The following is a 23,652-nucleotide window of genomic DNA, read 5'->3' as shown; positions in this document are numbered from 1 at the left end:
TTAAGGAGAAATATAAGAAGCATATCACATGGTCCTTATCCTTAAATATCTTATAATCTAGCTAGTTGTGATTATAAAGACACATTTAAAAAATCCTAGGACCTAATACTATTAAGTAAAAATCACCTTTCAAAGTAATCAATTTGGAAGTTTATACACATAGTTCAATAATCCTGCCATTGCTCAAAACGTTTTTTTGCATCTTTTATCTGGGGATTGTTTTTAGATCCATTATACAAGTCATTTGAAAAAAGCAGACTCATTGCTTTAGAGTTCTGGTCTATTTTCCTCAAGCACATGCCTTAATCAACCTGTATTACTTACTAGGTTTGGTTCTCAGTGACTTCTGGTTATTTTAAAATGTCAAATTCACCCTAAAAGATGGGCTATTCTTGATTATCTCCAAAAAGAAGAATCACAGCATTACTGGACGGTAAGTACCTGGAGGGTGAGGGGCCTAGCTCACTTATCTCTGCATCTCCTCTGGCATCCACCATGGTACTGAACCATAGCAGTTCAACACGTATTTGTTGAATTGAGCTGGTGGGAATGCAGCACATTAGTTGTTCAGCCGCTGGAAATATCAGGTGTGTTGAAGACAAAGGTGAGGAAGAGTTCCAGATAGGATCTGAATGAGATTTCCTTCTGCTCTATCATTTCAGCATTTTCATTCTTCACTCCTTAGGCATCTGGCTTTGACAGCGAAGGACAGAATGGTCTGCCTGAAGCCGGCAGCAGATTTTCCCAATGTTCCCTTCTAGCCCTGGGTTGAAAAAAAAAATGTGTGTGTGTATGTGTATATATATATATATATACACACACACACATATTATGTATATATACACATACATATATTACTAGTTAACAGATTAATACCTATTTTTAAGTCCAACATGTCTTAAATACATATTTGCCAAATACACTTAAGTCTGATGGATGATCAAGAAAAGTGGAACTTCAGTTTCAACATACAGCTAAAAAAACTGTGTCTATATACATGAATGCCAGGGGCCTTTCTCACATTTATATCCTTCCTAACAATCATTAGGTTTTATGCCACCTTACAGAAAAAGACAATGTACTTGAATTTTGCATTTGTGTTTGTATGTGTGAATTACATTCATTCTGAAATTTCTGGCAGGGTCTTCTAACTCCATTTAGTATTTTAACATAATGACAAGTTCATGAAGACAAAGTTTTTTAATATATGAAAAAAAAAATTAACTCACAACCAAAAAAACCCACTGCCATTCAGTGGATTCTGACTCATACAGACAAAATATAAATTACTTTCTTTAGTATTCTTTATTTTGAAACAAAGAAAGAAGAGTACAAAGGTTCCTAGTTGCAGACCCTAGTGTTAAATATATTTTTATAGTTTTTTACCCTTTACTTACAAAACAAGGAATAAAACAATATTTTTAGATGATAAAAATGTCAGAAACCTGGAGTTTATACAAGTTCCTGTGTAATCATAAATTTCTGCAAACATCAGTAGGTTTGAAAGTTCAGAGTTTGAGGAGTGCCTGGCTTAAGTCTACAGAATAATGTCTTATCTTTAAGAAATAATGGTTAATGTATTTTAAGGATCCCTAGAAGCTGATAGTTAAAATAAGCTATATCTCACTTATTTAAGCTATTTTAATCATCACCAAAGTATGTTTTCCTTACCTTTTAATTATATTTATATTTAGTACTTTTTTTCTCTTACAAGCATGGTATCTATCAAAGCTATCCATATCTCCCAGAAGATAGGTTTGGCTAAATGATTTCTTGCCTACTTTTACAATTGAAATAAATTTACAATAAGAAAGCTGTTTCAGCTCAAAAATGAAGACTTCTGAATTCCACAAAAGACAAGGAAATGGAAAATATGGGAGAAAAATTAAGAGACAGAGAGGAATGATCTAGAAAGTCTAACATCTTATCTATGTCTCAGAAAAAGAGAATACAGAAGAAAAATCCTTAATCAAAGAAATAACAGAAACATTTTCCAAAGATAAAGATTAAAGGATTAAAGTTTTAAGATTGAAAGTCTTATCAAGCACTAACTTATATCAGTTAAACACACACACACACACACACACTTAGACATGTCCTCATGAAATTTCAGAATGGCAAGGATACATGAAAGATCTCAAGAATTTTCAGAGAGAATGAAAAACTCCCTCAAAGAAACTTGAATCAGGTTAGCTTCAGAGTACTTAACAACACTAAAGTTTAAAAGAAAATGGAACAGGCACGTCAAAATTCTGAGGAAATCTACTTTTGAACCTAGAATTCTATATCCAGCCAGAATATCAATCAGGTGTGATGGTAAAATAAAGCAAATTTCAAACATACAAGAACTCAGAAAGTTTAGGTCACATGTATCCTTTCTGAAAAATTTACTTGAGTTTTTTTATGTGCTCCAGCAAAATAAGAAATCTGTGGCACTTTGATCTCTGCTCTGGGAAAAAAAAAAATTTTTTTCTGGGAAGTGTAATTGACACATTCTTGCAGAGGCCATGTTTCCCTTGGGCTGCTCCCAGTCAATGACAGAGGATGATAGGGATAGTAATGTAGGCCCATGCCTTCATATGCAAGACTCCTCTGGCATCTGACTTTGGCTCAAAGACCTTCTCATCTCCTATCAGCTTGGTCAAAACATTCTTAGAACTGTGCAGGCTCCTTCTGTCTAACCCTCTTTCCTTTCTTCTCTCCTTCACAAGGCTCAGATCTACATCTCAGTATGATGGCTTTCTGTACGTTCTTTGGTTCCCTTCCCCCCATTTTCCCTCACAGATGTTTTCCCCAGTAAATCTCTTGTATGTCTAATCCTGTCTTGGCATATACTCCACAAATGATTTGAATTAACACAAAAGCCAAGAAAGAGCAGAATATGGAATCTGAGAAGCAGTGGACTGAACCCAAAAGTGCAATGTAAAATCATCAGGATGCTAACTGTACAGTATGGCCAGAAAGCAATGATCCAAAACAAAGCAGTAGTTCAGGGGCCCCAAGAAAAATATCTTCAATAATAAAGTAGATTGACTATAAGAAATAGTATAATTTGAAAACTGGAAAGAGAAGGTAAAGGCCTCTTATTCTCTTGTTACCAATGAAAAAAGAATTAGACATTCCCAGAAAACCAAATGTTATATAAAGAGAGTCACAGTCCAAGCATGAAGCAAATTAAAATATGGTATGCACCTGGGCAACTGATGTAATATAATTCATTTGACCTTGATGCTTGAAACATTTTCCTCCAAATGGCTCAAATTTTGTAAAATAGGATTATTTCTCTTTCCCCATAGCTTCCTTCATACCACTTGGTTCTGCAGTGAATAATGTTTAGAAAATCAATAATGTGACAGGATGTTAGATTGGAAGTTTTATTGGAGGCACCAAGATATTATAGATAACAGGTATCAAAGTGAGCTGCAAGATAGGCCACACTGCAGAAATTTCAAAGTAGGTGCTCTAGAATCAGTCAGATGACTCACCAGACTCTACAGTGGAAAATCTGGAACACAAGAGAACAATGGGCTGGCTACTTTGCTTGTGAGCAGACAGGATGCTGTTATATTGGGATCAGATCTAGATAAAGGAAGGGTGAAAGGCATTGTAGACAGTTTTGAGCCTGATGGAGACAGAGAGCCAGCTTGGAGGTATTTTTAAAAGAATCACTGGGAAGGACAATGCAACCCCCAAAGTAGGATATATCTGAGGGGGAAGCAGCAATCAGGAAAAAACACAGTGCCTGTGGTGTGAGAGGTACAGAACAAAGTTCCCAGTGGAATCTTCTGAGGAACCATGAAAGTGCTCAGGAAGATCTCCAGGGCCAGAGAATGCAGTCTTCCTGTTAGGGTGGAGCCGAGTAATACTCATTTTATTCTCCTTTTCTATCTTCTCCTTAATTTGATTCCAAAGAGGTCAAAAACCATGGTTAGTAAGATGGGAGGGAAGGTTGAAAGCATAAGGCCAGGAAAGAGAGAAGAACCCTACAGGTCTCCTCTGGCCTTCTGCCTGCTGAAGGCTTCTGCTGGAAAACATGAAAAATTTTCAGTTCGAAACATGTTCTGAGTTTTGATTTTACATGGAACTGAACACTTTTAAAAAATGAACTGAGACTATGTTTGCAAAGTAATGTGATCATGGAACTTTCTGTTATCTAAGAGTACCTAGAAAAGTCCTGAGACGTCAGTATTTTCAAACAGAGGCAGAAGAAGGGATAGAACAGGTTTAAAAAGATAAAGGGAGACAAAAACAAGGTTGAGTTCCGACTACATTTCAGGAGTCCTGTGTGTTTAATATTACAGATATAATAATATTGTAAATGTTATTTACTGACTCTGCGTTTTTAGAATCAATCTACAGACCAAGTATGGAAGACGTATAGTTACAGAAAAGAACATATTAGTTATGAACTTTGGCAATATAAAAATAATGGTATAACTTAAAGAAGCCAAGCGGTGGACAGGAGGGGGAAGTAGAAGCAGAAGGGAGTCAATTTTTATTTTACAGAGAGTGGAGTCAAGAGATACTGTCTAATATTGATGGCTTAAGAAAAAGGTGGCTAAATATGTAATTTAAACTTATAAAGACGATCAACTGAAGAAATAAAAGTATAATAAATCAAAATTGGGAGAAGGAGAATGGGGAACAGGGGAAGGTTATGTGAATTAAATTCCTTAGCTTTTATATGGGATCATCAATAATTAATGCTTAAAATTGATAAAATGACAAATAGAGATACAAGACCTCAACACTCAAATGGCAAATAGGATACAACAGGATAGCTCTGGGAATGGGACTGGTGTCAGGAGGCAACTTTTACTTTTCATTTTATACACTGCTATACTGTTTGTTTATTACCATGTACATGCATAACTTTTATAACCATAAATAAAATGAGATTAAAGGAAAACAGTAAGAATGTTAATTTAAAAATTCCTACCTTGCTCTAATCCAGGGTTTGGTGTGCATGTCCAAACCACATCCCCAGTTGCCATGTTTTTCAGAAGCTGGTGGCAAAAATCCCCTTTCTGGGGCCAGCTCCTCTGCAATTGCCCTGATGTGGTAGGGCTCAAACCCACAGCAACCGCCAATGTACCTGACACCCAGGTCATAGGCCTCCCTGGCATACTTTTGAATATCCCATCTGGTTGCAACTCTGGGCTCCAATCCTGTAATATAATAGTTATGGCACTTCTGTTACCATCCTCGTTTTCAAAGGACAAATGTTCTGATGGGTCTTTTTTTTTTTCCTCAATTAAAAAACTATAAACTTCAGATTATGTTCTCCTTAGATAACTCCTTTTCGGTTAACATTAAGTGTTTTTGTTTTATGTAGACTCATCCTGTCAGACAGCACAACTGTGTGCTGTTCAGCAGTTCTGACTCATGGCAACCCTATATGACAGAGTAGAACTGCCCTATAGGGTTTCTCGGGCTGTTATCTTTACCAGAGCAGATCACAGGGTCTTTTCTCCTGAAGAGCTGCTGGTTGGTTCAAAGTACTAACCTTTCAGTTAGCAGCCGAGTGGTTAACCATTGCACCTCCAGGGCTCCTTGTACAACTTATGGTTGTTTCAATTTTGTTACAACAGGAAACCACAAGAATTCTCCATAAGCTTACCAAAGGGGTATTCCGGGAGATCCACAAACCCTCCTTTGCCACAGTCAGGTGTGTGGAATCCCAGGGACTGCACCATCAGGTGTGCTTTCAACCCTGCAGCCTGAAGACCCTCCTTCATGAGCTTCATCGTCTTCAAGCTGATTCTGGGTCCAAATCGGCAGTTCACACCAACGATTGAAGCCCCTAAGCAAAGAAATAAAGAACTTTTACAATTTTATTTACCTACTTGTTTGTTCAGTCCTTTTTTTTTGAAGTTAAAGGTAATTTACTTGTTGCGGTGGAGTTGACTCTGCCTCATGGTGACTGCATCCATGAGTGTCAGAGTAGAACTATGCTCCACAGGGTTTTCAGTGGCTGATTTTTCGGAAGTAGATTGCCAGGGCTTTCTTCCAAGGTGCCTCTGGGTGGGATGGAACCACTAATCTTTTGGTTATCGGCTGAATGTTAACTGTTTGCACCACCCAGGGATTCCAGAAGGTACCTTAGGGATTAGCTATTCCCCTCTCCTCCCTCAAGTTTTACAGATAACATCACTGATTCAAGTTAACACTTCTATTTTCGAATTGCTCTCAAAATACTAAGCAAACTTGGTGAGTTTCCTGCACAACAACCGAGCCGCTTATTACATATTATGAATCCAAATTACCTGCCGTTACCAGTTTAACCGCACATTCTCCGGGTGTTACATCATGCATGTCTCCCTCTGGGCCTATGCACATGGTAGCTGCCACGGGTTTACCGGCTTCCTTTAAGACTTCCACAGCCCACACAGCTTCTTCAGCATGCTCAAAATACTAAAAGAAGTTTCAGTTTTTCTACTGGTCCAAATACAGATTTTGAATGATAGAACTCCAATGTTATAAAACAGTTATAAAAATTACCAAATTCATAATATGAGGTAAAACTTGTTAAGGAATGGGCCTCTATCAAACTGACTAAAGGATATACTTTTGAGTAAATATTTTACTTACTTTAACAATAATACAGATTTTCATTCAGGGATCACCTGTACAATGAGATGATGAGTTGGGGCGGGGTGGCGGGGGAGGACTCACAAAGATCTTTAAAGTAATTTAGTATTGAAAATCATAGTTATTTTATTTTTTTTATTGTGGTAAAAATACATATAACAAAGCATTTGCCATTTCAACATTTTTTTACACGTGCAATTCAGTGATATTAATTAACATCATGTGGTCCAATCATTACCACTATTTGTTTTTAAATTTTTCCATTACCCTTAACAAAAACTCAGCGCTCCCTAAGCAATGACTCCCCTTTTCTCCCTCCATCTTGTCCCTGGTAACCACTAATAAACGTTGACCTCTATACATTTGTCAAATTCTAGATATTTCATATAAGCAGGATCATACAATATTTGTCCTTTCATGATTGACTCAGCATTATGTCTTCAAGTTCCATCCATATTGTAGCATGTATCAAGACTTCATTTCTCTCACTGGCTGAGTAGTATTCCATTTTACCTATGTACCACATTTATTTATCCGTTCATTTGTTGATGGACTTTTAGGTTGTGAATACTGCTGCAATGAACATTGGTGTACAAATACCCGTTTGTGTTTCTGTCCCTGCTTTCTATTCTTTGGGGCATATACCTAGGAGTGGAATTGTTGGATCATATGGTAATTCTGGAGCCCTGGTGGTGCAGTGGTTAAGAGCTCGGCCACTATCCAAAAGATCAGCAGTTGGAATCCACCAGCTGATCCTTGGAAACCCTATGGGGCAGCTCTACTCTGTCCAGTGTTTAACGTTTTGAGGAATTAACCAGCTGTTCACCCCAGTGGCTAAAATCATCACTTCAAGGGGACAAAACTTTTACTCACAAATCTTGGACTTATCTTTAATGGAACTGGGGTAATCTCTGAAATATAATTAGTAGTTTATCGTGCTTTATACTTTTGAAGTGCTTTTATATTCATTTCTAGTTACATATTCTTAAGTGTTCCACAAAGTAGGAAGGGAAATATGATGATTTCCACAGATGAGGACACTGAGGCAAACAGTGGGAAGGGATAGCTACTCAGTTACTTTGCCAATGGCGGATCGAACACCTTGTCTGATAAACCCATGGCATTTGTAGAGGTGCTTTCCAGGAACCCCCTTTCCAGGAACCACCTAAGTGCCACAGTTGAAAAGCTGACTTTAACGTAAATGGAGAAAAACTGGCAGAAGTCTCCCTGTTTTCTCTCTTTGACTTAGAAACTGATTCTGCAGCAGTAGTGTTTGAGGAATGACAGAGTCAAAGAGGGGGTCTCAGACCACAAAACAAAATGCAACACTTGTGTTCCCTTCCATTTGGAGAAGAGATAGGGCAGAGTTAGCACAGAGTGTGTTCTACTCTTTGCAAATGGTTGTCCCCAGATGGGTTAGCCAGGTTGGAGCAGTGTTGAGCCTTGGGAAGTTTGATGAGGTAATGGATAGTGATAGATTTTTCAATAGGTTCAATAGAGGCGTTAGGCAAATAGCAGTTTGGACAGAGGCTATTGCCCTTGCTTAGGGTAAAGACTTGGGTGTGAGGGCTTATCCCAAGGCAGCAGCAGTTATTACAGGAAATAGGTATTGAGGGCTTTTTTTTGGAGGTAGAGGAAGGATAATGTTCTGGGCATTCATGTCCAATCAGTGACCAAGTCCTAATGATTCTTTCTTCAAAACAGCACTAACACGTTTTCATATTTTCATATGAATAGAAGCAGAGCAGTAAGAGTGAGCAAGGCATGGATGGAGGAGGGTAAGGAAAGGACTGGGTACTTGAGTAACATGGTGAGGCCTGGACGAGCCTGAGCAGACACCTATCTCTTACACTTTGCTCCTTCACAGCTTCCGGCCCACATATTTGCTCCTTCCAGACCTGCCCTTTCTTCAGGAGATGATGCTCACTAGACCACTGTCCCCTCCTCTCACTCTGCACTGTAAGGATCCTTGGAGAGATCAGCTGCTTCCATCCCCCAGACCTTAGAAAACCAATGACTGTGGCCAAGCCTCTCCTTAATCTCTCTTTCGGTTTCATAGAGAACCTAGCATAGATGTGAGAGGATGGTGACCTTGACTGCAGTACATTTAAATAAATGTTTGACCATCCACATGGAGGAAATGAGGGCATAAGGCAGTTCAATGCCCTAATGAAAGGTGAAGACTGTGCAGATGGTACTTGCCAAAGGGATTTAATCCTTTCCCTCTATACTAGGCTTACCTCTGCAATTACAAAGTCCACATTTTTCCTGGCAAAAACCTCTAGCTGCAGTCGAAAAATTTTTTTAATTCTAGCTTCATCCTTATGGTGTTGGTACACTGATGTCTGGCAGATTCCCCCTGCTATCAAAGCATCGCCTTTTCCAGCCACTTCCCTGGCAAGGTCACAGGCAGCGGCATTTATATCTTCCCACTGAGAACAGAAGAGTACAGAAGGTGAGCCTGGCATTGTAAAGGTAAAATATAACAGATAACAGGGAGTTTCGAGCAAGTACTATGAGTACAAGTCTCTGGTTTAAACTACAATAGGAGAGGACCAGCAGGGTCGGGTACCATCTCCTCTGCTACCAGTGACATTATCTTTCCACTACTGTACTTACCACATTGGATTTTAACAACTGTTTATTTGTTTGTCTACCACACTTGACTATGACCATCTTTAGAATAGGGTCTATGCCTTTGTATCATTTTTGAATCTAGCAGATAGCATAGTAAATGGATTATAAACATTGAGCATAGTGAATGGACTGTAACAGATAATAAATGTTGGTTGCTTGAATTAATAAATGAGCATTCACATTGACAAGCATTAACCCTTTACATGTGCAGAATATTTTACAATATTTTCACACCCTTCATCGTATCTGCTCTTCTCAACAATACTCTTATCTCCATTTTGCAGAGAGAAAAGTGATGCTCGATGCAGTTAAGTGTCCTACACAAAATCACAGTGTCAATAGGTGGCAAAACTGGATATGGAACACAATTGTTCTTATTCCTAGACCAGTGCTGTGTTCCCCAGGGCCACCGTGTCTCCAGGTGGACAAGACAGAAAAGAGGAATGTGAAATGAGAAGGTAAAAAAGGAATCTCAAAGTGTGCTTTCTTTCAAAAAAAAAAAAAACAGAAGGTTGGCCATGCCATTCTAATAATGGATGCTTCCCCAGTCCTACTCCTCCTCCTCCTCCCTTACCTAAAGGGACAGAAAGAAGCTCATCCATTTAGTATATATATTTATCTAATAATTAATATACATTTTATGTGGATTTTGTCAACAAAGTGTGCTAACTCATCATGTTGATTCCATAGCTTCCCATCAAGAGGTTATTTTTATTACAGATGAGTCCCTCTCCTGCATACTTACCTTACTTTCCATATTGTCCTCACTGGCAGAAAAGGTAAAGGTCTGCATGACATTTGATCCCGCTCTCAAGAATTCCATGTGAAGCTGGCGAACTACAAAAAAGTTGGTTTTGAAAGTGAAATAAAAGAAATTAAAAATCATGGATACTATCATTTTCAGCAGCAGCACCTCATCCACACACATCTTTTTCAATCACACACAGTTTCAAATCTAATACTTAGAAAATGTTGCAGACTAAGGGCAGTACAATTTAAAGGTTTCGCAGGACATGGCAGAGTGCCAAGTCAGGACTGTTTAGAGTAGCCTCACACTGTCCTGCTGACGGCCTCCAATGGCCTGGCGCAGTCCGATGTGGGGATTGAGGCCTGGCTGGCCACTTTTCTCCTGGTTTAGAGAGCGTTTATTCCGACATCAGTGTTGTGAAGGACATAGCTGGTCTACTTGTAGTCAGGGAGCATTGGGTAGGTCTGGGAGTAGAATGAGGAAATTCTCATTGTGGGCAGAATGTCCATAGGTAGTGCCCATATCAAGCTGATTCAGCAGCAAACAGCACTCAGGGAAAGCAAGGAACTTTCCTTCGTTTATCAGAAAGTTCTTTATCTCTCTCTTCTCTCTCTGCCTTCTTCTTTGTCTCTCGCCCTACCATTCCCATTTTTTATCCTTGCTTTTTTAACACCTTCCTGGTTTAGAAAAAGGTCTTCTAAAATTAAGAACAAGTTCTTCTTGGGCCATATGAAAACTTTCTAAGCACCGAAGAGGCAAAACTTTGTTTAGCCCTACAACTCTGAGCGTGATGAAATAATAATAATGTCTTTGGGTACTTAACGATACACTGGGTATTTCATATGGATTAATTCAAAAGTCCTCACAACTACTTCATATCCTATCCCCATGTAACAGATGGTGAAATTGATGTTTGGAGAGTGTTTCGGACTCAGTTATGTCCCCCCAAAATATGTGTTGTAAATCTTAACTTCTATGCCTGTGGTTACAATCCCATTTGGGAACGGGTTGTCCTGTCTGTTATGTTAATGAGGCAGAATTAGGGTGGGATGTATCTTGAGTCACCACCTTACTAGAGGGTGTGACTCCAGGCACCACCACCCTTACCCCAGTCACCACCTTTATCACCCTTATTCAAGTCACACCTTTTATCTTCTAACAGATAAAAGGAGAGAGAAGTAAGCAGAGAGACGGACCTCAATACCACTAAGAAGTGAGAGGAGCGGAGCATGTCCTTTGGACCTGGGGCCTCTGTGCTGAGAACTTTCTAGAACTAGAAGACACAGAGAGAGAGCTATAACACTGGAGATGGTGAGAAGCAAGTGACAGAGAAATGGCAGCAGCAGAACCAGGCAGGGGAGATGATACATGGAGGGAGAGGGACTGCGTGCCTTTAGGCAGGAGGTTTCCTAGTGATGTGGGGTGCCTCTGGACACTTATTTGGTAGAGCTAAAGAGCTTTGTAACAGCCTGGCAGGGCAGACACTGGGCCAAGGGGTGAGGGCCAGAGAGAGGCCTGCCTGTGGAAACAGCTGAAATAGGCTGTCCTGATTGACATGGACTTTCCTCCAGGCCCGAAAGAGAGACAAAGCCTTCCCCTAGAGCCAGCACTCTGAATCTGGACTTCTAGCCTCATAAACAGTAAGAAAATAAATTTCTGTTTGTTAAAGCCATCCACATGTGGTATTTCTGTTACAGCTACACTAGATAACTAAGAAAGAGGTCAGGTGATTTGTCCAAGGTCACATAGCTGGTCTGTGGAAAAGTCAGGACAGGAACCAGGTTTGTCTCATACACTGTGCATATATGAATAAAATCAGAGTAACATTAAAAGTTCCGTTCTCAGTCTATCCTGTGTCACCTATTTCATACTTTGGTTGTATCTTCTCACTTTAATTTCTGGGAATAAACAAAAAAGACTCAATAAAAGTTCCAGTTTAATGTCACTAGCCAATCCCAACACAATTTCTATTCCCAACTCTTTTTATTCTTTGGTCAGGAGAATGAGGTAAATATGTGTTTATTTCTTTGCCCCTCTCAACAGAGCCCAGTTGTCTGTGCTGTTAAGCTGGTGACTATTGTTAATCACACTATGCACGTTGTTAAAACAGAGTACACACATTAGCCAGCAGGAGGTCAATGAAGCAACAACGGTTTTGCTATTTTAAGTAAACTCTTGGGTATCTACCTGCAAGGTAAATAATCATGGAGCAAATATTTTAGCACTTCCTATATATGAAAATGCAAATGTGTATGCATGTGTGTGTGCACTTGCGTGTGTGTGCATGAGACAGACAGACAGAGAGAGATGATTTTCTTCTGCGTGTTTTCAACCCAAGTACTGCCATGATGTCATGGCAATTTGTCAAGTGAAACAGTCCTTGGGAGACAGTCCCTGCTATTTATCTGCTCTCAATCAGATCTAAGTAAGATGTCACCCAGATAGATACTTTAGGGTGATCCTATCACCAACCTGCGTTTGGATGTTCTACTACTGCTTCTGGAGTCCAGCGTCCAGCCTTCACATAGCCCCTCTTTTCCAGAGTTATGAGAAAGCTTCCATCTCCAATGACAACCTCCCCACTCTCCAGACGTTCCAAAATACCCTGAGAAAGAGAAAGAAAATCCACCTAAGTGCTTTTCTTTTCTAAATGTGGTTTCTAACTTTAAGAAAGGTGGGTACCGTGTTCTTACAGCTCTAGCTTTGTTGAAATCATTAGCGTCTCACAGTATCTCAGGTTGACCATACATACATCTCTTGGTCAATCCAGGCACTTGTTTTGTGCAGCTAAAGTGCTGTGACTATTTTTTTTCAAATAAGATTTAAGCTGAGCCAAATTATAGTGAACTGCCAATTCTATAGCAGTTTACAAAACGCTTGTGACAGACAGTGCTAGTTACCTAACTAATATAGATTCTCCACCCCCCTTCTTTTTAACTAATGTATTTTATTTGTGGTGACAATGACCTCAGCTAAAAAGAAAAATCCATTTCCTAGTCTCCCTTGCTGCTGGGCATGGCCATGTGGCATATGCTGGCCAATGAGAAATAAGTGGAAGTCTGCTGAGAATTTCTGGGAAGTTTTGCTTTCTTGATGTAGACGTCCTTCCCTTCCCTTCCCGTCTCCTTTTCTTCTTTCTGATTAGAATATCGATATAATACCGGGAGGTGTATTGGTCTTCTCACAGCTGTGTCACTGGAAGCTGTATGCTAAGGCTGGTGGGCCAGACCGCTGACAGGAGCCTGGTTTCCTAGTGACATATTTGAGTAGCTGCAGCAGCCATGACTGCTGCCCCCTCTAGCCCTCTCACTGAATGAGAAAAATAAGCCTCTCGTTTGCTTAAGCTACTGAACACAGTGCTAATGGACAAGTTCATAATTACGCCCTACATTTATCCAGCATGGTCATGTATATGTTAGCTTTTGGTCCTCAACAATTCTGTGAGCCAGGCAAAGCAGATTTATTTCCATTTTATAAATAGAAAACCGAGGTTCAGCAAGGTTAAGTGACTTGCTCGAGATCACAGAGCTAAGTAAGCAGAAAAGGAGATTTCAGCCCTTTTAAGTTCCTAATCTAGTTTTTTCCTACTCTTGTTGTTGTGTTGTTAGTTGCCACGAAGTTGATTCGGACTCATTCAGTCCACCTATAACTTACATTAAAGGTATACCCGAAGAGTTAGCCAAGCACTGTGGTTTCCTTTGTCTGAAACATGCCTCCCCCAGATATCTACATGGCTCACCTCCTTACTTCCTTCAGGTCTCTGATCAAGTGTCTTCTTTTTCAGGGAGGCCTTCTCACCCATGTAACACCATAAACACCACCTTGGAAATCCCTATCTCTCTCGTATAGACCATCTTAGTTGAAAATGCAACCTTTTATTAAAGATATAAGGCCAGTTCATTTCAGCTCTAGCCACAGCTGGACATACAGCAACACATGGATGGGGGAGAAAAGCCTCGAGGTGCCCCTTCTAACTGTGAAATCAATATAAATCCCGCAGTTCTTGAATTCAAGGAGTACAGCAAGCAGGGCACAGCGACAGCTTAGTGGGCTACATGTTAATATTAGGGTAAAAGCTAAGTTGCTGGAATGCTGTGCTATGCCCGTGCTCACCAGTAAAAGTCAAAGCAGCAGGAAGAGGGCCTCTGCCTCTTGGTTACTGTCCCCGAAGCACACAAGTACATCTGATGGTGGTCGCTAATTCTTACCAGAACTCACACTGCAAAAGAGTCTGAAGATGTCTTTATCTTCCATCCTCTGCAGTACAAGAAGGTACGGGGTTGTACCGGAGGCTGGGTACCCAGCTACCATGTCTACAACATCTCCTTTTTACTGTACATGTGGTGTGAAGTTGAACGAAGCCCAGCTGTGCTGACCTAAAAACACTGTTTTGGCAGAGAGTTCCTCATTCTGGTATTTTTCTGTATTTTACAACTCCTGTAGAATTTAAGCTGAATGTGGAAGAAATGTTAATATTAACCATGCTTCTCATCTCTCTCTCTACTCCCTCCATAAAATGCAATTCACTCTTTTCATTTTGTACTTTTGAAACATAAAGAGGACTTAAACTTTAAACTTTTACTGGGACCTTAACACGTGCCAGGTACAGTGCTAGGCAATAGAGATAAGTGTTGGAATAACACAAGGTCTCTGCCCTCAAGAAGCTGAAAGTCCAGTCACCTTGGGGAAAGCCAGTAGGTCAACAAATAATTACAGCTCAGTGCCATAAGTAAATGCCGCACAGGGATATAGAAGAGAGAATCAATGGTATAGCCATACTAGATAAAGTCTCATCTAGAAAATCTAATACACGTCAATAAGTTAACCACATGAAGAATCAAATTTAATATTACACATTACATAATCCTGGAGGGGGGAAAAACATTGGCACAGAATTCTGGCATTATAGGTTCTACTCCGACACAGGGTCACCATGAATCAGCAACAACTCATCAGCAAATGGACTGGACTAATTTCGTATACCTTCTATTCCTGCATCCGTCACATCCTAATACAGTATCTGGCTACCTACCTGCCTCCTAGTTTGGCTGTAAGATGCCAGAGGGCAGGTGACATATCTTATTTGTCCATGACCTACTACCTCACACAGCACCTAACGAAGTCCCTTAATAAAATATGCCAAGAGCTAGAGAGACAGGTTTGTTTTGACAATGACACAGGTGTCACATATGCTAAAATTTGATCCTGGGGAGAAAAAAATGAAACTTTTAAAAAACTTTTTATTGTGCTTTCAGTGAAAGTTTACAAATCAAGTTGGACTCTCATACAAAACTTTATAAACACCTTGCTATATACTCCTAATTGCTGTCCCCCTAATGAGACAGCACTCCACTTCCCTCCACTCTCTCTTTTTGTGCCCATTTGGCCAGCTTCTGACCCACTCTCATCTCCCCTTCAGACACGAGATGCCAACATAGTCTTAGGTCTGCTTGATCCAAGAAGCTCAGTCTTCACCAGTATCATTGTCAATCCCATAGTCCAGTCCAATCCCTGTCTGAAGAGTTGGCTTTGGGAATGGTTCCTGTCTTGGGCTAACAGAAGGTCTGGGGACCATGATCTCCAGGATCATTCTAGTCTCAGTCAGACCATTAAGTCTGCTCTTTTTATGAGAATTTGGGGTCTGCACCCCACTCCTATCCTGCTCCCTCAGGGGTTCTCTGTTGTGTTCCCTGTCAGGACACTCATCAGTTGTAGCCGGGCACCATCTAGTTCTTCTGGTCTCGGGCTAATATAAAAAAAATCTCTGCTTTATGTGGTCCTTTCTGTCTTTTGGGCTCATAATTACCTGTGTCTTCAGTGTTCTTCATTCTTCTTTGGTCCAGGTGGGTTAAGACCAATTGGTGCATCTTAGATGGCCACCTGCTAGCATTTAAGACCCCAGACGCCACTCTCCAAAGTGAGATGCAGAATGTTTCCTTCATAGATTTCATTATGCCAATTGACTTAGATGTCCCCTGAAACCATGGTCTCCAAACCCCACCCCTGCTACGGTGGCCTTTGAAGTGTTCAATTTATTGAGGAAAATTCTTTGCTTTTGGTTTAGTCCAGTTGTGCTGACCTCTCCTGTATTGTGTGTTGTTGTTCCCTTCACCTAAAATAGTTCTTATCTACTATCTAATTAGTGAAAACCCCTCTCCTCTCTCCCTCTCCCCCTCATAACCACGAAAGAATGTTTTCTTCTCAGTTTAAACTATTTCTCAAGTTCTTCTAATAGTGGTCTTATACAATATTTGTCCTTTTGCAGCTGACTAATTTCACTCAGCATAATGATTTCCAGATTTCTCTATGTTATGAAATGTTTCACAGATTCATCATTGTTCTTTATCAATGCATAATACTCCACTGTGTGAATATACCATGATTTATTTATCCATTCATTCACTGATGGGCACCTTGGTTGCTTCCATTTTTTTGCTATTGTAAACAGTGCTGCAATGAACATGCGTGCACATATATCTGTTCGTGTAAAGGCTCTTCTTTCTCTAGGATATATTTCGAGGAATGGGATTGCTGTATCATATGGTAGTTCTGTTTCTAGTTTTTTAAGGAAGCGCCAAATCGATTTCCAAGGTGGTTGTACCATTTGACATTCCCACCAGCAGTGTATAAGTGTTCCAGTCTCTCCACAACCTCTCCGAAATTTATTATTTTGTGTTTTTTGGATTAATGCCAGCCTTGTTGGAGTGAGATGGAATCTCATTGTAGTTTTATTTGCATTTCTCTAACGGCCAATGATCGTGAGCATTTCCTCACGTATCTGTTAGCTACCTGAATGTCTTCTTTAGTGAAGTGTCTGTTCATATCCTTTACCTATTTTTTAATTGGGTTATTTGTCTCTTTGTAGTTGAGTTTTTGCAGTATCACGTAGATTTTAGAGATCAGATGCTGATCAGAAGTGTCATAGCTAAAAACTTTTTCCCAGTCTGTGGGTAATCTTTTTACTTTTTTGGTGCAGTCTTTGGATGAGCATAGGTGTTTGATTTTTAGGAGCTCCCAGTTATCTAGTTTTTCTTCTGCACTGTTAGTAATGTTTTGCATACTGTTTATGCCGTGTATTAGGGTTCCTAGTGTTGTTCCTATTTTTTCTTCCATGATCTTTATCATTTTAGATTTGATATTTAGGTCTTTGATCCATTTTGAGTTAGTTTTTGTACATGGTGTGAGGTATGGGTCTTGTTTCATTTTTTGCAGATGGATATCCAGTTATGCCAGCACCATTTGTTAAAAAGACTGTCTTTTCCCCATTTAACTGATTTGGGGCCTTTATCAAATATTAATTGCTCATGTGTGGATGGATTTATGTGTGGATTCTCAATTCTGTTCCACTGGTCTATGTATCTGTTGTTGTACCAGTACTAGGCTGTTTTGACGACTGTGGCAGTATAATAGGCTATAAAATTAGGTAGAGTGAGGCCTCCCACTTTGTTCTTCTTTTTCAGTAATGCTTTACTTATCCAGGGCCTCTTTCCCTTCCATAAGAAGTTGGCAATTAGTTTCTCCATTGCATTAAAAAATGTCATTGGCATTTGGATTGGAATTGCATTGTACCTACAGATCGCTTTTGGTAGAATAGACATTTTTACAATGTTAAGTCTTCCTATCCATGAGCAAGGTATGTTTTTCCACTTACGTAGTTCTGTTTTGGTTTCTTGCAGTAGTGTCTTGTAGTTTTCTATGTATAGGTCTATTTTACATCTCTGGTAAGATTGATTCCTAAGTATTTTATCTTCTTGGGGGCTACTGTCAATGGTATTGATTTGGTGATTTCTTCTTTGATGTCCTTTTCGTTGGTGTAGAGGAATCCAACTGATTTTTGTATGTTTATCTTGTATTCCGATACTCTGCTGAACTCTTCTATTAGATTCAGTAGTTTTCTTGAGGATTCCTTAGGGTTTTCTGTGTATAAGATCAAGTCATCTGCAAATAGAGGTACTTTTACTTCTTCCTTACCAATCTGGATGCCCTTTATTTCTTTATCTAGCCTAACTGCTCTGGCTAGGACCTCCAGCACAATGTTGAATAAGAGTGGTGACAAAGGGCAAGTCAATTCCAGCTTATAGGGTCACTATGAGTCGGAATCAACTTGAAGGCAGTGGGTGGGTTTTTTATCTGGTTCCCGATCTCAAGGGGAATGCTTTCAGACTCTCTCCATTTAGGATGATGTTGGCTATTGGCTTTGTATAAATGCCCTTTATTATGTTGAGGAATTTTCCTTCCATTCCTATTTTGCTGAGAGTTTTTATCATGAATGGATGTTGAACTTTTGTCAAATGCCTTTTCTGCATTGATTGATAAAATCGTGTGGCTCTTGTCTTTTGTTTTATTTACATGATGGATTGTTTTTCTAATGTTGAACCATCCCTGCATACCTGGTATGAATTGCACTTGGTCATGGTGAAATTTTTTTTTTTTTTTGATATGTCGTTGAATTCTATTGGCTAGAATTTTGTTGAGGATTTTTGCATCTAAGCTCATAAGGGATATAAGTCTGTAATTTTTTTGTGGTGTCTTCACCTGATTTTGGTATCAGGGATATGGTGGCTTCATAGAATGAGTTTGGGAGTATTCCGTTCTTTTCTATGTTCTGAAATACCTTTAGTAGTAGTGGTGTTAGTTCTTCTCTGAAGGTTTGGTAGAACTCTGCAGGGAAGCTGTGCGGGCCAGGGCTTTTTCTTTTGGAAGTTTTTTGATTACCTTTTGAATTTCCTCTTTTGTTATGGATCTATTTAGTTGTTCTACCTCTGTTTGTGTTAGTTTAGGTAGGTAGTGTGTATCTAGGAATTCATCCATTTCTTCTGTGTTTTCAAATTTGTTAGAGTACGATTTTTTGTAGTATTCTGATATGATTCTTTTAATTTCAGTTCGGTCTGTTGTCATATCGCCCATCTCAAAAAATGAGACTTTTAAACAGAAAAGCACCTAGCAGTTAAGAAAATTATAGTGTATATGCACTTTTTTCTTTTTTTAAATAATTTTTATTGTGCTTTCAGTGAAAGCTTACAAATCAAGTCAGTCTCTCACACAAAAACCCATATACACTTTGCTACACACTCCCAATTATTCTCCCCCTAACGAGACAGCCCACTCTCTCCCTCCACTCTCTCTTTTCGTGTCCATTTCACCAGCTTCTAACCCGCTCCACCCTCTCATCTCCCCTCCAGGCAGGAGATGCCAACATAGTCTCAAGTGTCCACCTGATCCAAGAAGCTCACTCCTCACCAGCATCCCTCTCCAACCCATTGTTCAGTCCAATCCCTGTCTGAAGAGTTGGCTTCCGGAATGGTTCCTGTCCTGAGCCAGCAGAAGGTCTGGGGGCCATGACCACAGGGGTCCTTCTAGTCTCAGTCAGACCATTAAGTCTGGTCTTATGAGAATTTGGGGTCTGCATTCCACCGCTCTCCTGCTGCCTCAGGGGTTCTCTGTTGTATTCCCTGTCAGGGGTGTCATTGGTTGTAGCCAGGCACCATCTAGTTCTTCTGGTCTCAGGATGATGCGGTCGCTGGTTCATGTGGCCCTTTCTGTCTCTTGGGCTCATAATCACCTTGTGTCTTTGGTGTTCTTCATTGTTCTTTGATCCAGGTGGGTTGAGACCAATTGATGCATCTTATTTTTTTTTTTTTTTAGATGGCTGCTTGCTAGCATTTAAGACCCCAGATGCCACTCTTCAAAGTGGGATGCGGAACGTTTTCTTAACAGATTTTATTATGCCAATTGACTTAGATGTCCCCTGAAACCATGGTCCCCAGCCCCCTGCCCCTGCTACGCTGGCCTTCGAAGAATTCAGTTTATTCAGGAAACTTCTTTGCTTTTGGTTTAGTTCAATTGTGCTGACCTCCGCTGTATTGTGTGCTGTCTTTCCCTTCACCTAAAGTAGTTCTTATCTACTATCTAATTAGTGAATGCCCCCTCCCACCCTCCCTCCCTCCCCCACCCTCCCTCCCTCCCCCTCTCGTAACCACAAAAGAATGTTTTCTGCTCAGTTTAAACTATTTCTCAAGTTCTTATAATAGTGGTCTTACACAATATTTGTCCTTTTGCAACTGACTAATTTCACTCAGCATAATGCCTTCCAGTTTCCTCCATGTTATGAAATGTTTCACAGATTCATCGCTGTTCTTTATCGATGTGTAGTATTCCATTGTATGAATATACCATAATTGATTTAACCATTCATCCGTTGATGGGCACCTTCGTTGCTTCCATCTTTTTGCTATTGTAAACAGTGCTGCAATAAACATGGGTGTGCATATATCTGTTCGTGTAAAGGCTCTTATTTTTCTAGGAAATATTCCAAGGAGTGGGATTGCTGGATCATATGGTAGTTCTATTTCTAGCTTTTTAAGGACGCGCCAAATTGATTTCCGAAGTGGTTGTACCATTTGACATTCCCACCAGCAGTGTATAAGTGTTCCGATCTCTCCACAGCCTCTCCAACATTTATTATTTTGTGTGTTTTTGATTAATGCCAGCCTTATTGGAGTTATAGTGTATATTTTTACTCTTTTCATGATACGAAGTAATGAATGATAAGACATTTTCATCTATTATCTGGTTGTTTTTCTAATATTTTAAATTTTGCTAGTTTTATAAACAGCCATCAGTAAAATAACTAAACTACCAATATTTGAATTCATAGCATCTTTTAGCCCTTCCTTCCCTGCCATATGTTGTTGTCATTGTCAGGTGTTGCTGAGTCAGTTCTGGCTCATAGCGACCCTATGTACAACAGAGGAAAACACAGCCCGCTGCTGCACCATCCTCACAATTGCTGTTATGCCTGAGCCCATTGTTGTATCTGCTTTGTCAATCCATCTCATTGAGGGTCTTCCTCTTTTTGCTGACCCTCTACTTTATCAAGCATCATGTCCAGGTACTGGTCCCTCCTGATAACATGTTCAAAGTTTGTGAGACATAGTCTCACCATCCTTGCTTGTAAGGAGCATTCTGGCTATACTTCTTCCAAAACAGATTAATTTGTTCTTCTGGCAGTCCATGGTATATTCAATATTCCTCGCCAACAGCATAGTTCAAAGGCATCGATATATATATCCCTTCAATTAACCACTACACCAGTACAATCTAAAGAAAACTCTAGAATGATTGCCAGAGGAATGTGTAAAACAAAGAGCAGCGTGAGTTAATTTGCAGTACATTTATATCTTCATTCCATCCTTCCCTTTTGTTTGGTAGTGTAACTGCCCCTGACCTGACAGTGAGCTTTGGGGTACATTTATACCCCTTTGTTTCAGATATGAATACCTAACACCTCTGGGTTTAAGGTCTGGCTTTAGGAGAGCTCTATTCATTCATATATATATATTCATATATATTATCAACATCACTCTGTGGAGAGAGGAGGCCAGAGGGACCCAATCTGCCTAAAATATCTCCCCATAGGCCTGAAATTGCCAACAGAACTGCTCTTTTGGATTCTACAATTAATTGGAGACGTTGTGTGTGCCACTCTTAAAAGGTATGCGTTAGCTGAGAAGTGAGGTGGAATTTGCTCGTTCCAACTAGCACCTTAGATCCTTGGTACACATTAACATGGATTAGTGTATGATCGTACTGGTGTTGCTAGAGCAGAGGCTCAGAAAATACTGAACATGGACAGCATATTTTTAAACCTTAAAAAAAAAGAATGAACTGTGAAAGTGAACATAGATAGCATTACAGAAAAAAATCACCAAAAGTTCTTTGCTTTATCTTTTTGTTACTCTCATTTCTTCACTGTGCACGTTTTACTTTTATAATCAGAAAAACATATCCAAAATCATGTTTTTTAAAACTCGTATTCCATACCTGAAATAAGTATTACCATTATTGTGCCCTTCCTTAAAAAAAAAAAAAAAAAACCTATTGCCGTCCAGTCCATTCTGACCCATAGCAACCCTACAGAACAGAGTAGAACTGCCCCATGTGGTTTCCAAAGAGAGGCTGGTGGATTAGAAATGCCGACCTTTTTGGTTAGCAGCCAAACTCTTAGCCACTGCGCCACAGGGCTCTGCCCTTCCTTAGGGTGTTTACATAAATACTTTGCATAGTTGGGATTGGTCTGTGATACAATATCTCCTTTGTAACTTCATATTGCCAAAGCCCTTTGCCTGTTCCATACTTCTGTAATGACTGCCTAAGCCTTGGTGACTTAGTGGTTAAGAGCTACCACTGCTAACCAAAAGGTTGGCAATTTGAATCCACCAGCTGCTCCTTGGAAACTCTGTGGGGCAGTTCTAGTCTGTTCTATAGGGTCACTATGAGTCGGAATAGACTGGATGGCAACGGGTTTTTTGGTTTTAATAACTTATTAAGTGAATGAATCTGAAGTTATTTAGCGAGCTCCTATTGTAGGGCATCTTGGTTGCTCCTAACTTTTTAGTATCAATAAATAGGTAGTGTACACCTCCATACCTGTAGCCTTCCTCCCGCTCCCCTCTCCCCACATTTTGAATTACGGGCTCAGGTGGGTTGCTCTGAGAGGTCCTGGTCTGTTCTGTTTCCAAGTTCACGCCTTTATTTCCCTTGGTCATCCCCTTGCTTCCCCGCCCCCCCCCCCCAACCCCCAGGGTGGAAATGGGCGGACAAAGCTGACAGCCAGCGGTGACATCAAGGGCCTGGCCAGGGAAGGGGGGTAGAGAGGGGCCTGAGCCACAGAACGCCGGGAGAGCTGGGCCCCTGGCGCGTGAAAGCGGTGGAATCCGCGTGCGCCCACCGACCCCTGCGGTGGCTTGGGAGTCCAGTAATACTTCCAAGCCCGTCCCCCGCGACTCACAGGTTGAGGCTCCGGCCCTTTCCAAAGTGCGAGGGATGTTTCCACGAGGTCTGGGGCCGCTTGAGCCCCAAAAGCTGCGGGCGCAGGACCGCTGAGGGAAGACAGTGAGCGCAGAATTCAAATCCCCGCTCCATCCTGAACTAGGTGGGCAGCCTGAGCTAGTCGTTTGAGCCTCAGTTTCCTCAGGTGTGAAATGATAATACTTATTAATGAGGGGTTGTGAAGAAGTGGAGGTAATTCGCATAAAGCACCCTGCAGAGTGCGGGACATTTAGGAAAGGCTCAACAAATGCTGATTGTTATCTAGTCATCACACGGAGACAGTATCACCATCCTCGGTAACTCATAATCCGGTTAACTAAGCTCAGAGCCGGGCAGGTATCTAGCCCAAGGCCACAGAGCTTGGTTAGGGGCTGACGTGGGATTTGAACTCGAGTCGGTCGGAGTCTCCCGGCCAGGAGGGCTGAGGACCTCCGGGCCTCCCGGAAACTCACCTTCTTGGTTCCCGGACCTCCGGCTGGTGCCATCGTGCCGCGGCTTCGTAGGGCGTCTGGTGCACGGACGAGCGCCAGTCCAGGAGCCCGCCCCTCAGCCGCCCGCCCGCCCCTTACCCGGGGGAGGGTCTTACGGCTCCGCGGCCGGCCCGAGTTCCCCGGCTGCGGGCTGTCTTCGAAGCAGGTGCCCGCGCCCTTGGCTCGCCATGTTCCGCCCGGGCGCTCAGCGGCTGCGGCGCCTCCCTCTGCGGAGTTTCCTGCTGCGGGGCGCGGAGCCTGCGCACTCCCCTGGCCGCCCGCTTTCAGTCTACAGCCAGGAGGGGTGAGTCGGGGTCCCGCCTGCACAGTGGCTGCTGGACACTCGAGGGGGTTGGCGCGAGGAACTGAGGCAGC

At 41.1% G+C, this 23,652-nt stretch overlaps 2 protein-coding genes across 2 annotated transcripts in view; one reads left to right on the top strand and one right to left on the bottom strand.

The window, feature by feature from the left end:
- Positions 1-23,652, bottom strand: BHMT2 (betaine--homocysteine S-methyltransferase 2). The gene is made up of 8 exons (XM_049866537.1): positions 23,260-23,652; positions 12,449-12,581; positions 9,974-10,065; positions 8,832-9,023; positions 6,267-6,414; positions 5,621-5,803; positions 4,940-5,168; positions 1-763 (listed from the first exon to the last, which is right to left on the bottom strand). Exons 1-8 carry the CDS (start codon positions 23,290-23,292, stop codon positions 682-684), a joined length of 1,092 nt encoding a protein of 363 aa, XP_049722494.1. The 5' UTR covers positions 23,293-23,652; the 3' UTR covers positions 1-681.
- DMGDH (dimethylglycine dehydrogenase) overlaps positions 23,377-23,652 on the top strand; it is an 89,278-nt gene continuing 89,002 nt past the window's right edge. The window contains exon 1 of the mRNA XM_049866515.1: positions 23,377-23,581. Within this exon, the coding sequence (XP_049722472.1) occupies positions 23,466-23,581 (116 nt within the window). The 5' untranslated portion in view covers positions 23,377-23,465. The remainder of the gene's footprint in view (positions 23,582-23,652) is intronic.

Source organism: Elephas maximus, chromosome 2 (genome assembly GCF_024166365.1).
Source record: "Elephas maximus indicus isolate mEleMax1 chromosome 2, mEleMax1 primary haplotype, whole genome shotgun sequence".
In the NCBI taxonomy this organism is placed as follows: Eukaryota; Metazoa; Chordata; class Mammalia; order Proboscidea; family Elephantidae; genus Elephas; species Elephas maximus.
This window is presented reverse-complemented; position numbering and strand designations above follow the sequence as displayed.